The sequence below is a fragment of the Phocoena sinus genome, chromosome 20 (genome assembly GCF_008692025.1).
Source record: "Phocoena sinus isolate mPhoSin1 chromosome 20, mPhoSin1.pri, whole genome shotgun sequence".
NCBI classification, from domain to species: domain Eukaryota; kingdom Metazoa; phylum Chordata; class Mammalia; order Artiodactyla; family Phocoenidae; genus Phocoena; species Phocoena sinus.
This window is the reverse complement of record NC_045782.1, coordinates 57824185-57836421: the sequence shown is the minus strand read 5'-3', so window position 1 is coordinate 57836421 and position 12237 is coordinate 57824185. Positions and strand designations below refer to the sequence as shown.

The 12237-nt window shown below is 39.1% G+C and overlaps 1 protein-coding gene across 18 annotated transcripts in view; it reads left to right on the top strand.

Moving 5' to 3' along the window:
* CEP112 (centrosomal protein 112) overlaps positions 1-12237 on the top strand; it is a 426576-nt gene that overhangs the window by 170440 nt on the left and 243899 nt on the right. For all 18 annotated transcript variants that reach the window (XM_032616346.1, XM_032616345.1, XM_032616350.1 and 15 more), the window contains one exon: positions 1064-1199. In XM_032616346.1, coding sequence (XP_032472237.1) covers positions 1064-1199 — 136 coding nt within the window. The remainder of the gene's footprint in view (positions 1-1063; positions 1200-12237) is intronic.

Genomic DNA, 12237 nt, shown 5'->3' with positions numbered 1-12237 from the left:
CTTATACAAGTTGACTGTGAGAATGAAGGAGAGAAGACATATTAAACTAGTTTGCACAGTGCCTAGTACCTAGGTAGAACTCAATGGAAGTCAGTAGTAACTTTTGTGTACTTATAACCTAAAGCCTTCATTTGTTTCTTCTAGCAACATGCAGAGATTTCTCTTCTTTTGTTGGACCCTTTTGACTATTTAATTTTAGTTCAAGGTATAAAGAAACGAGATGGTTATCGGTTCTTTTAGGCAGGTGTACTTACTAGAGAGCAGCAGAATAATTTCAGGCGGCCACATCGCTCTGTTGCACCTGTCACCCTGCAGGTTAGCTTCTGCCAGATGTGCATGTTAGAGGTATTCTTATGGCACATTGTTTTTTTTTTTAATTGAGATATAATTCACATACTACTAAATTCATCCTTTCAAAGTGTACAGTTTAGCAGATTTTAGTATATCCATGAGGATGTGCAGCCATCACTACTATCTAATTCCAGAACATTTTCATCATCAACCCCCTCCCAAAACCCCCTATGTGTGAGCAGCCACTCCCCATCGCCCCCGTCCCATCGGCCCAGGCGACCACTAATCTGCTTCTTCTGTCTCTATGGGTTTACCTATTCTGGATATTTCTCCTAGGTAGAATCATACAATATGTGACCTTGTGTCTGGCCTTTACCCCTTGCACACTGTTTTCGAGGTTTGTCCGTGTTGTAGGGTGCATCAGAACTCCATCCCTTTTTTGAGGCTGAATGACATTGCATTGCATGGATGGGCACATTTTGCTTATCCATTCATTGGGTGATGGAGGTTCCTGGTTGTAAACAGTTTCGTTCTTAGGGAAATCATCAGAAGTAGTTGTGTCCTCATCAGAACACATATTATGGGTTTATATCCTTTTTTTCCTGAGGCAAATCATGTTATTGCCAGTTTTTTAAAGGGAAGTTTTATAGAATTTGGATCAAAAAATGGAAATCCGAATTTTATTTTAGAGAGGGTTAAATTTTGTTCTTTGATCCAAGCCAAGTTCCTTTATTTTACATTTTAACTCTGCGGCTTGTCTGAACTTTTCTAGGGAAAAAGAGGAGCAGCTCATCCGTGTGACTGAGGTTCAGAGGCTGCAGGCACAGCAGGCAGATGCAGCGCTGGAGGAGTTCAAGCGGCAGGTGGAGCTGAACTCGGAGAAGGTCTACGCGGAAATGAAAGAGCAGGTGAGAGGCCTCCGCGCCATCCGTGTCGAGAGCCCTTCTCTCGGGGGGAAGGTACGTTCTGATCTCACGTGTGCCAGCAGCATGTTTACTTGTTCAGAATTAGCCCAGCAGCTGGATCAGGGATTCAGGTGAGAACGAGGTCCTAGGCCTGGCGCGGGTTGACATGCACCACTGCCAGGGCCTCGAAGGAAGGGGAGGCTCCTCGCGGCCAGGAACAAGAGCCTGGGGGGAGAGGGCTCAGCCCGCAGACCCTCTGCTCCCTACAGGGCGTGTGAAGGGCAGGGCTGACTCTGTGCCCCTCCTGGGTTGCTGGGTGGGCTCCGGTCGGCAGCTCCTTGGTGACAGTGAGTGGAGAGGGCGGGGTGGGCCGGGAGAGGGTCCTCCTTCCTCCTTCAGGATTGCCTTGATTCACCCCCAGAGCAGTGCCAGAACGGCCATTTCAAAGTCCTGTCGACAAGTGTGGCCACGGCCAGAATGTGTCAGGCTTTGGAAGCATGGGTCAGTTGACAGGCAAAATCCCATGACCAGTCATTTTCTCCAGAGCAAGGCTTCAAGTTACCCTTGTCTGTGTTTGTTCGTGTGCCATAAACCGTGTTGTATTGATCAGTTACAGCAGATTCTTTTCAAGTGGCAGTTCAGGAGGACAGAGGCTGTCTCCAGTTCTTATACAAGTGGTATGTTTTATAGCGTTGAGAAAAATTTAAAAATTTATAGAAGAATACAGGGAACAAACACCTAGGTACCCATCAGGAAGAATCAACAATTGTCAACACTGTGTATTTAAACTAAAATGTTACAGATGTAGTTTTAGTTTGCTTTGCTATTCATGTCTAATCACGTTACTCTCTCCTCTCCTAAGAAAACCCACTATAATTAATTTAGTGTGTATTATTTCATACTTTCATATGCATATGTAATGTCCGTATGTATTATATGCATGTATTATATATGCATATATTTTATATATACATATATATATATATATATAGTTTTTATGCTTCTATTTAAAAAGAGGTAAGAACTACAGATTTTGTGTATTAGTCTTGTTTGCTCTTTTACATTGAATTTTATGTATCTGTGCCCTATCTGTGTTGATTTAGTGCATTCCTTTTAACACTGAATGTATTTTATCGTACGAATATACCCTATTTTATTCATCAGCTCCCCTATTCAAGGGTATTTAGTTTATTTTCAAGTTTTCTTGATTATAAAGAGTGTTGCAATACTTGCTGTGATTTCATTTTCAGCTGGGGTTATCCTCCTCAGGAGTCCTGAGCACACACTGGTGGCAGAAGCATCTCTATAGAAGGTTTTATGGCAGAGCCCCGTGGGGTTTACGAGTTTGGAACTGTGCTTTCTTGTTATTTTCTCGATTCAGATTGTGTGGATCTAGGTCCTGAGAGCAGGGTCTGAGACCCCCCCCTTCTGTCTGTTTTCCCACTCAGTGCCTTGGGCAGAAACTAGATTCCTGCTGAGAGTTTCTGGGCTGGAAGGTGGGGACTTTCAGTCCCTGCTACACGAATGTGCATCTCTTCCCAGCTCCCTCTGCTATGATCAGAGACCAGATCCAAGAAAGTATATATGGCCCAAATGTGCAGTGGAGCTGCTGCGCAGGGAACTCTTTGATCAGCTTAACGTTTAAAGGAATACAGAAAATATTGAAGGAGGGGCCCTGGCAAGAAGTTTTAAGTATACAGTGAAGAAGGCTAAAAAGGGCGCTTTTGAAAGTGCTCAGGCTAACAGTACAACTTTCTGACAAAAGCTGAGACTATGACAGGCACCTTTGGCTCAATAAATGCACCTTTTGGGGCTGGTGATATAATATTAACAGATTACCCAGAATTCATGGGTAAGGGGAAAAACAAGCAAACAACATGGGACTTGTGAAAACATTTTGTAGAACAAGAAAAAAGCGTTTGTATTCAGCAGTCACAGAATAAAAGCGTATTTCCGAAAACAGTTTACTGTAAACTTCAGAAAAAGAAAACTCAGAAAAGTAGTACCTTTAATAAGAAGACATGATCTATATGAAAGAGGCCACATATATTAAGTAAAATTAATGTAATTAAACCTGGATACATTCTGGAAAAAGTGTTGAACCTCAAGAATAAAATGAAAATCCACCAAGTTTCTAGGTAGGATGCAACTGGCAAAGAAATTAGAGAAATAATGGAGGAATGCTTCAGAGTTCTGAAGGAGAAAGGCAGTGACCCAACTGCATGCACAACCAAGGAGGTTTTCACTTGCAAAATAAACAGAAAAACATTTTCTTACTAAGAGCTCACATAATGTGCACTGATTATTCCTTTTCTGGAAAAATTATATCAATTCAGAGAGGAAGCGGAAGACATCCCACACATGAGGAAGATATCATACTGAAGGATGAGTAGAGAAAAATGGAATCCAACAAAATAAAGACAAATTTAACTAATTGCTACAAATCTAGTTATAAGATAGAATGCTAACGTTTACTGATACGTGAAGCAGAAGGTACAGAGTATAGAAAATACAAATGTGATAACGACTTAAATCTAAATCCTTAGGTTATGTTAATAAAGTTCAAGAAGCAGGTGGATAGGGAGAGAGGGAAGTACAGTAACACTCTTCCATGAAAAGGTGAGATTCAGAGGATTCTTAAAATTAGGGAAATGTAGGTTAAAATACTTTTTAAATGCATAAACATAAGCATTAATAAAATTAACAAGATTTTACATTCTCATCAAAATCTTGAGAAGATAAAAGCAAAACTCAAGATATTGCCAAAGGAACAGAAGTAGAAACAGAACAAAATGTCCAAAATAAGATAGAGTATATAATTGTAGTAATACATTTTAATAGGTTAAAAAGAGGTACTGATTAGCTGACATAAATCTGTGTATATGCTATTTATAATAAAGACACAACTAAAAGTTACACAAAAGTTATATGTGGAAAATATATTTTATCACTTGTATTCAGAATAAAAGAAAGAATGTAATACTATCATATAAATAAACATCGATGCAAGTCAATAAGCTGGAGAAAGGAATATATTTTTACATGAGAAAGCCAAGAAAGCCATGAAAAGGGTGTTAGCAATATATGAAAAAATTTACATAAATAGTCATGGGGTGTTTTAGTAAATTTTTCTCCATATTTGACTGCTCAGGGGGGGCAAAGCCTAAACAAATAGGAGATCTAAATAGCAGTTTATAAAACAGCTATATTTCTACTTTCTACGCTTCAAGTATGACATATTAAATTCCTACTCCCATGGAGCAGTTACAAAACTCAGTAGACCATAAAGAAACACTCAATATATATCTGAAACTTGACATGACAGAGAGCACGTACTTTTTACCACAGTGCTTAGTAAAACCAGAAATTAAATTTCAATTAAAATTGCTACATTGGACTTCACCGAAATTAAAACCTTTTGTTCTTTGAAAGACACCATTAAGAAACAACAAAAGGAAGTAAGGCAAGCCAGAGAATGGGAGAAAAGACTCACAAATATTTCCAAGAACGTGTATCTAAAATATAAAAGCAATCCTACAACTCAATAATAAGAAGACAAACAACCCAGCTAAAAATAGGCGAAATATTTGGACACCTCACAGAAGACTAATAAGCACATAAAAAGACGTTCGATATCATCATTCGTCAGGGAAATGCAAATTGAAACCAAAATGAAGTGCCCCTGCATGCTCACTGGAATGGCTAGAACTGTGAAGACTCGTTGGCAGTGCCAAATGTCGGTGCAGGGCCAGGGTGTGGCCACACGGGGCTCTTTTCCACTGCTGGTGGGAAAACTGCCGAGTTCTTAACGGCTAAAACATCCACCGCCATATGCCAGCCATTCCATTCCTGTGTGTTTAACCAAGAGAAACGAAGCCAGATCCAGACAAAGCCTTGTACACAACAGTTGCCAGCAGCTTTATTCACAAAAGCCTAAAACCTGAGCAACTCGCATGTTCCTCAGAAGTTGAAAGAATAATCAAATGCAGTATAGACGATGGAATACTACTCGGGAATAAATAGGAATGAACGACCGATACCCTCAGCAAAGGATGTGTCTCAACATCCTGCTGAATGAAAGGAGCTAAAAACAGAAGAGTACGTAACTGAATGTCGGGCACTCTCTGAATGATGTAGAATTCCCTAGATAATGTCAAGTTGCTTGTTCTAGTGGATTATCAACCCGGTCTGTTTCAGAGCAGAAGTCCTGTCTCATTTTCTATGGGTGGGTTCCAGTTTCAGTTAAGTTTCCAAGCCTTTGCTCTGCAGGGTTGGGTCTGTTTGTATTGTGCCACTCAGGAGTGAGTCTAGACTTGGGTGGTGATTTAAATCACTCCACCCAATAACCCCAGGCACTCATGGAACATTCCCCAGGGTAGACCATATGTTTGGCCACTAAACAATTCTCAACAAATTTTAAAACGACTAAAATCATACAAAATGTGTTCTTTGACCCAATGGTAATAAATTAGAAATAAAAAGAAATCTGGGAAATCCCCATATATTTGGAAATTAAATAACACACATGAATAACTCATGGATCAAAGAAGATACTACAAGGAAAATAAGAAAATATTTTGAACTGAATTAAAATAAAAATGTGGTATATTAAAATTTATGGAATGCAGCTAATGCAGTACCTAGAGAAAAGTTTGTAGCTTTAAACATCTAACTCCAAAAGGAAAGTTCTCAAATCAGTAACCTAAACTTCATCTTCAGAAACCGGAAAAAGAAAAGCAAGCTTCTGCTCAAGGAAGCAGAAGAAAGGAAATAATAGATAATTTTATATACATGCAGAAAGCAAAGAAAACATTAAAATAGAGAAAACCAAGAAGAGATAGAAAGTCCAAACTGTCTTATAATAGATAATGATGTTTAATTAGTAATTAGAAATCTTTTCACAAGGAAAAGCCCAGGACCAGATGGCTTCACTGGTGAATTCCATCAAATATTAAAGAAAAAACAACTTTAGTTCTTTGAAAACTCTTTCAGAAAATTGAGGAGGAAGGTACACTTAATCAGTTCATTCTCTAAGGCCAGTAGGAATCTAATATCACAGCCAAAGATGCTGCAGAACTAGAGTAGTATCTGTCATCACTGTAAACACGAAAACCCTTAATGGTATTTTAGTAAACTGAATCTGGAAACGTATAAAGATGATTATTCACCAGGACCAAGTAGGATTTATCCCAGGAATCCAAGGTTCTTTTAACATTCAAAAATCAATTAATATCTTACAGCATATTAATAGAATAAAAGACAAAACCTCACGATCGTACCAACAGAGGCAGAAAAAGCATTGGAAAAAGTTCAGCATCATTTAAGATTTTTAAAAAATTCTTGGCAAGTTAGGACTAGAAGCAAATGTACTCACCCTAATAAGGTACCTCTGTGAGAACCCTGAGCAAATATGCTTAATGTTGAAAGACTTAGTGCTCTTCCTCCTAAGAACAGGGAAAAGATGTCTGCTTTCGTGACTTCTATTTAACATTGTATTGGAGACTATAGCCAGCCTCTAACAGGGCCAACCAGAACCCCCCAAAACCCCAAACAAACAAACAAAACCCCAAAAGACATACAGATTGGAAAGGAAGAACTACCAATGTCTTTAGATGACATGATTCTGTATGGTCAAAATCCATAAAAGAAGTACTAGAACTAATAAATGATTTAAACAAGTTTGCAGGGTACGAGATCAACATACAAAATTCAGTCATGCTTCAATATACTAGTAATGAAATAACCTGAAAATGAAATTAAGAAAACAATTTAATTTACAAAAGCATCCAAAAGAATAATATATTTACAAATAAACTAATGAAACAACGTGAAGACTTATGCATTGAAAACTGTAAAAGATTGCCGAGAGAAATTTTAAACGATGTAAAGAGAGCTATTCTGTGTTCATAGGTTGTAAAACTCAGTATTGTCAAGATGAAAGTTCTCCACAAATTGATGTATAAATTCAATGTAATTACTGTAAAAAATCTCTATACATTTTTTGGGTAAAAATTGGCAATAAGAAATGTTTATTTTCACTAGTAAATTTGTTAAAAGTAAGTTAAAATAGCACTGAGCTATTTTCCAACTAACACACAGGTAGAAATCCATGAAGGCCTGTGGACACACATTTCAGGAGGAAGAGTAAAGATGTCACCTTTCTGGAGGATTGGTTTAACATTGTGCTTATGAGTTACCTGTTCTACTTCTAGGACTTTACTTTTCAGGACTCCAAGGTTTTTAAGATACGTGTTCAAGGATGTTTATTGTGATGTTATTTATTAATGGTAAAAAATTAGAAACTATACGTCAAAAAAGTTAGAAAGAATGTAAAAACTGATAATCTTTTTTTAAAAGATAAAAAAATGAAGTCTCAGAGTTGTGTGGCAGAACGGAAAGCCCTGGAGAGAATGTGATCTTGGGAACCATTAAATGAAGAACCCTACCCAGCCGCAAAGTGAGACTGCCGTAAAATGAGGCAAGCCAGGGATGAAAGACAGTATCTGTGCAGTTGATTCTGGAACCACCCTTCCAGTCTGTCCACCGTCACGTCTGACTGCTCTGCTCTGTGCAGGGTCATAGTCTGTCTGTCTTCCTTCACCAGCTCTGCCCACCCATTTGACTCTCCCATTTCTTGACCTTAAAAGAGTCCATGTGTTCCTACCATGGAGGTGTCACATCACTGTGGACTGGTTAGATGATCCGATGGAGGACCCTCTTTGGTGCACGCCTCTAGGGTCCCCTTCACCCCCAACATACCCCACACCTGTGTCCTGTCTTTGTCAGCAGTCCTCACTGATCTGTCCAGTGGTGCTAGATTCAGACTCAGTGAAAGCTGATAGTGATGGCAACTGACAAGCAGGAAATGTTTTGATTGCTTTCTGTTGGAGAAAAGTTCTTCTGTGGTTTCAGTCATAAATAGTTTTGCCAAGTGAAGTTGAGTTTCTGAAATAAAGTACCTTTGGTGTGAGTATAATAATAAGGAACCCCATTTATAATGGAATTCTTATAGCCAGGCTCATTTGCAAATTGAATAATTCTCACATGGCAAATTTGAACAGACATTAAATAAAATGTATATGTCAAAACATGATAAATTAGATATCTTCTATTCCAGATTGTCAGTTGATTAAAAAGTGTGGATCTGGGCTTCCCTGGTGGCGCAGTGGTTGAGAGTCCCCCTGCCGATGCAGGGGACACGGGTTCGTGCCCCTGTCCGGGAAGATCCCACTTGCTGTGGAGCGGCTGGGCCCGTGAGCCATGGCCGCTGAGCCTGCGTGTCCGGAGCCTGTGCTCCGCGGATCTGATATAGCTCAAATTCTAAAAGAAAATCACTCAGCAGATTTAGTATTTGGAGAATCATAATGTTTTCAGATTTTTCCATAGTCCATATTTTCCTTTTTTATTGTTGTTTTGAACTGCTCTTTTCTCTTCTCACTGAAATCTTTTGTGTAAAAGCCAGCAGAGCTTAGGGCATCTTTTTCCATTTGGAAACAGCTGCAGATAGAAGACAACAGGAATTTGAATTAAAAAATAAAAGCTTTGAGTTTGTTTTTGAAAGTGAATTGCTGTTTGAAAAATGAGGCCCATGAGAGAAAATGAAACAGACTTAAACTTTTAAAAAAAATTGCTTCCCACTGTTTCTTTCACTTTGAAGAACTTTCTGTCTCATTTAGGATTGCTTAAATAACCTAATTTTTACTCCAGTGGTGAAATCCATTATATGTGTTAGCTGCAGCAGTTGGTTGTGTAAAATACACACATTTTAATTGCGGAAGTGTATTACTCTGTTAGAGTTATTTCTGTATATATGTATATAGTTGTATCTCTTAAAGAAATAGTGTTCTATATTTACCTATTCTCTGTGAAACAAATAAATGACTGAAAAAGACAGGTATGTTTTTTGAAGTATTGGCAGCAATTATAAAGTGAAACTTTTTCATCTTGAAAACCGACTGAATGAATGTCAGATAACTACTTCCTCCTGGGGCTTCCACTAACCACTTGACTTTTCTAGTTAATTTTTCTCCCCTTGAAAATTCATCCTCATTAACTGGTATTTGCTGCTAATATCTGGCTTTAAATTCTGTTCCTTTCTCTTTGCAGCCGTCAGCTACATGATATTAGCTTTATTCTTGGAAAACCCAGTGGTTTGCCTTGAAAACAAAATTCAGAAACACTGCTGTTGACTAGTGAGGTTGCTTCTGCTTGCTAGTACATTTGAAACGGATAAGCAGTTTCTTACATTCTTAGGGATTATAAGTTTAGCTCATCATCTCATTATTGCTGTTGAATTAATGAAAAAATTCTCAAGGTACAAGGAAGGAAGAATGCCATCTGAATATATTTGTGCCTCTATAAATGTAGATGGATAACAAACAGACTTAGAAGGACCCATCATACAGACCACTCATTGTGACTTGTACCTTCGTCCTCTTGTCCTTTAAGGGTCATGCTGGCTCATGTAATTTTTTTAAAGAATTTATTTATTTGTTTTATATTTTAGTTTTGGCTGTGTTGGGTCTTCATTGCTGCATGCAGCCTTTCTCTGGTTGCTGTGAGCGGGGGCTACTCTTCGCTGTGGTGGTCGGGCTTCTCATTGTCGTGGCCTCTCTTGTTGTGGAGCACGGGCTCTAGGCACGTGGGCTTCAGTAGCTGTGGCTCGCGGGCTCTAGAACGCAGGCTCAGTAGTTGTGGTGCGCGGGCTTAGTTGCTCCACTGCATGTGGGATCTTCCCGGGCCAGAGATCAAACCCGTGTCCCCTGCACTGGCAGGCGGATTCTTAACCACTGCGCCACCAGGGAAGTCCAGGCTCATGTAATGTTAAATGAGTCTTTTTTAGACCAGTTTTAAGGTAAAGATCCAATATAAATAGAAGCATTTTCTCTCAGTTTTTTAAAATAATTAATTATTTATTCTTGGCTGTGTCGTGTCTTAGCTGCGGCATGCGGGCTCTTACTTTGTGGTGCCCGGGCTTCTCAAGTTGTGGTGTGTGGGATCCAGTGCACTTGGGCTCTGTAGTTTGCGGCATGCGGGCTCTCTAGTTGAGGCGTGCAGGCTCAGTAGTTGTGGTGCATGGGCTTAGTTCACCCACGGCATGTGGGATCTTAGTTCGCCTACCAGGGATCGAACCCACGTCCCCTGCATTGGAAGGCGGATTCTTTACCGCTGGACCACCAGGGAAGTCCCCTCTCTCAGTTACTTTTTGATGATAATGGATAAATCTGTCTACCATTGTAACATTTGAAATTTTGTCTTTAAATGAGATTAGGTAGCAGAGGTAAAATTCTAGAACTATATTTGAATATTTCAATAGAGCCTATTGTGCTAATTAATCAATTCCAAATGACAACATCCAAGGACTGTGTATAAATATTTGGCTTTGAAAAACAAAATTAAACAAAAAATCAAACAAATAATTAAAAGAGTCTTTAGGGCTTCCCTGGTGGCGCAGTGGTTGAGAGTCCGCCTGCCGATGCAGGGGACACGGGTTCGTGCCCCGGTCTGGGAGGATCCCACATGCCGCGGAGCGGCTGGGCCCGTGAGCCATGGCCGCTGGGCCTGCGCGTCCGGAGCCTGTCCTCCGCAACGGGAGAGGCCACAACAGTGAGAGGCCCGCGTAACGCATAAAAAAAAAAAAAAAAAAAAAAAGAGTCTTTAACTCTCATCCTTAAACGCTTAGGAGAGTAGTAAGTGAAGCTTTTCCTAATAATATCCATCAAATCTCTTTTGCAGAAGAAAAATAAGCCAAAAAAAATCTACTGAGAACATTGGACCAGGAAACACGTCATTCTTTTTATAATTGGCTGATGTGAAGGATTATTAATTGTGAAAACAGTAGCATTATTATTTTTTAATATTTCAAACTGTTTTATTGACTTATTGGCCAAGGATTTAACAGACCTGCTTTCTTCTTTCATTCATTTATAAAAAATTTATGACTACTTGCTCTATATCAGCCATTGTTGTAGATTCTTGGAATTCAGAGACTATTAAGCCACGTCTGTGGTCTGTGCGATAGACTGATGCGTAGCTGTGTGGTTGTAGTTGGCGGCGTAACTAGTGGAATTAATAGGTCGTTCGGCGAACTCAGAGGAGGCACATCTAAGGTAGCCCGGTAGATTATGCGCTGATCTGCAATTGTGGCATCTTCGTGTAACAATGAATTTCTCAAATGTTTCCTGTTAAAATGTAATTGGTAGTGAATTTAGCAAGGCTTCTAAATATAAGGTCAGATATACAATTCAATTTTATTTCTATATATTAGCAACCAACAAATAGAAAATAAACTTTGAAAAAGATACCGTGGTACCAGAAAGCTTCTCTTACCTAAGAATAAATGCAACAAAAGAAATGCAAGGCCCCTGTTTTGAAGACTAGGAAACATTACTGAGAGGAACCAAAGAAGACCTGAACAAGTTGAGGGATATATCACGTGTATGGATTCAAAGACTCAATGTTATAAAAATGTCAGTTCTCCCCAAATTAATCTATAGAATCAGCACGATTCTAAACATCAAAATGTTGCAGTGCTTTCTGGGGGGAGGAGTGAGGGAAACTGGCGAGCTGATTCTAAAATGGATATGAAAATAGAGAGGGCTCAGAAAACCTATGGCAACCTTATACCACCAGACACTGAGACTAATATTGAGCTATAGTAATTAATACAGTGTGGTTTTGGCACAAGGATGACCAGTGTTTTACAGGAAAGAGACCAAAAAGTGGGCTCACACATATATGATCAATCTGATTCGTGTCAAAGGAAGTATTGCAGTACAGCAGGGAAAGAAGGATCATTTCAGTAAAGGCTGCTGTGTCAGCTGGGTGGCCATATGGAAAAAGAATCCTGGCCCTTATTATATCCCATCACAAAATTAATTCCAGGATTGTAGATACACAAGTGATAGGTAAAACAATACAAATTTCAGAAGAAAATGTAGGAGCTCGGTGAAGATTTTCTGAATAGGAAACAAAAAGCGATAAAAAACAAAATGTTGTTAAATTTAAATTCATTAAAATTAAAAACTTCTGTTAATCAAAA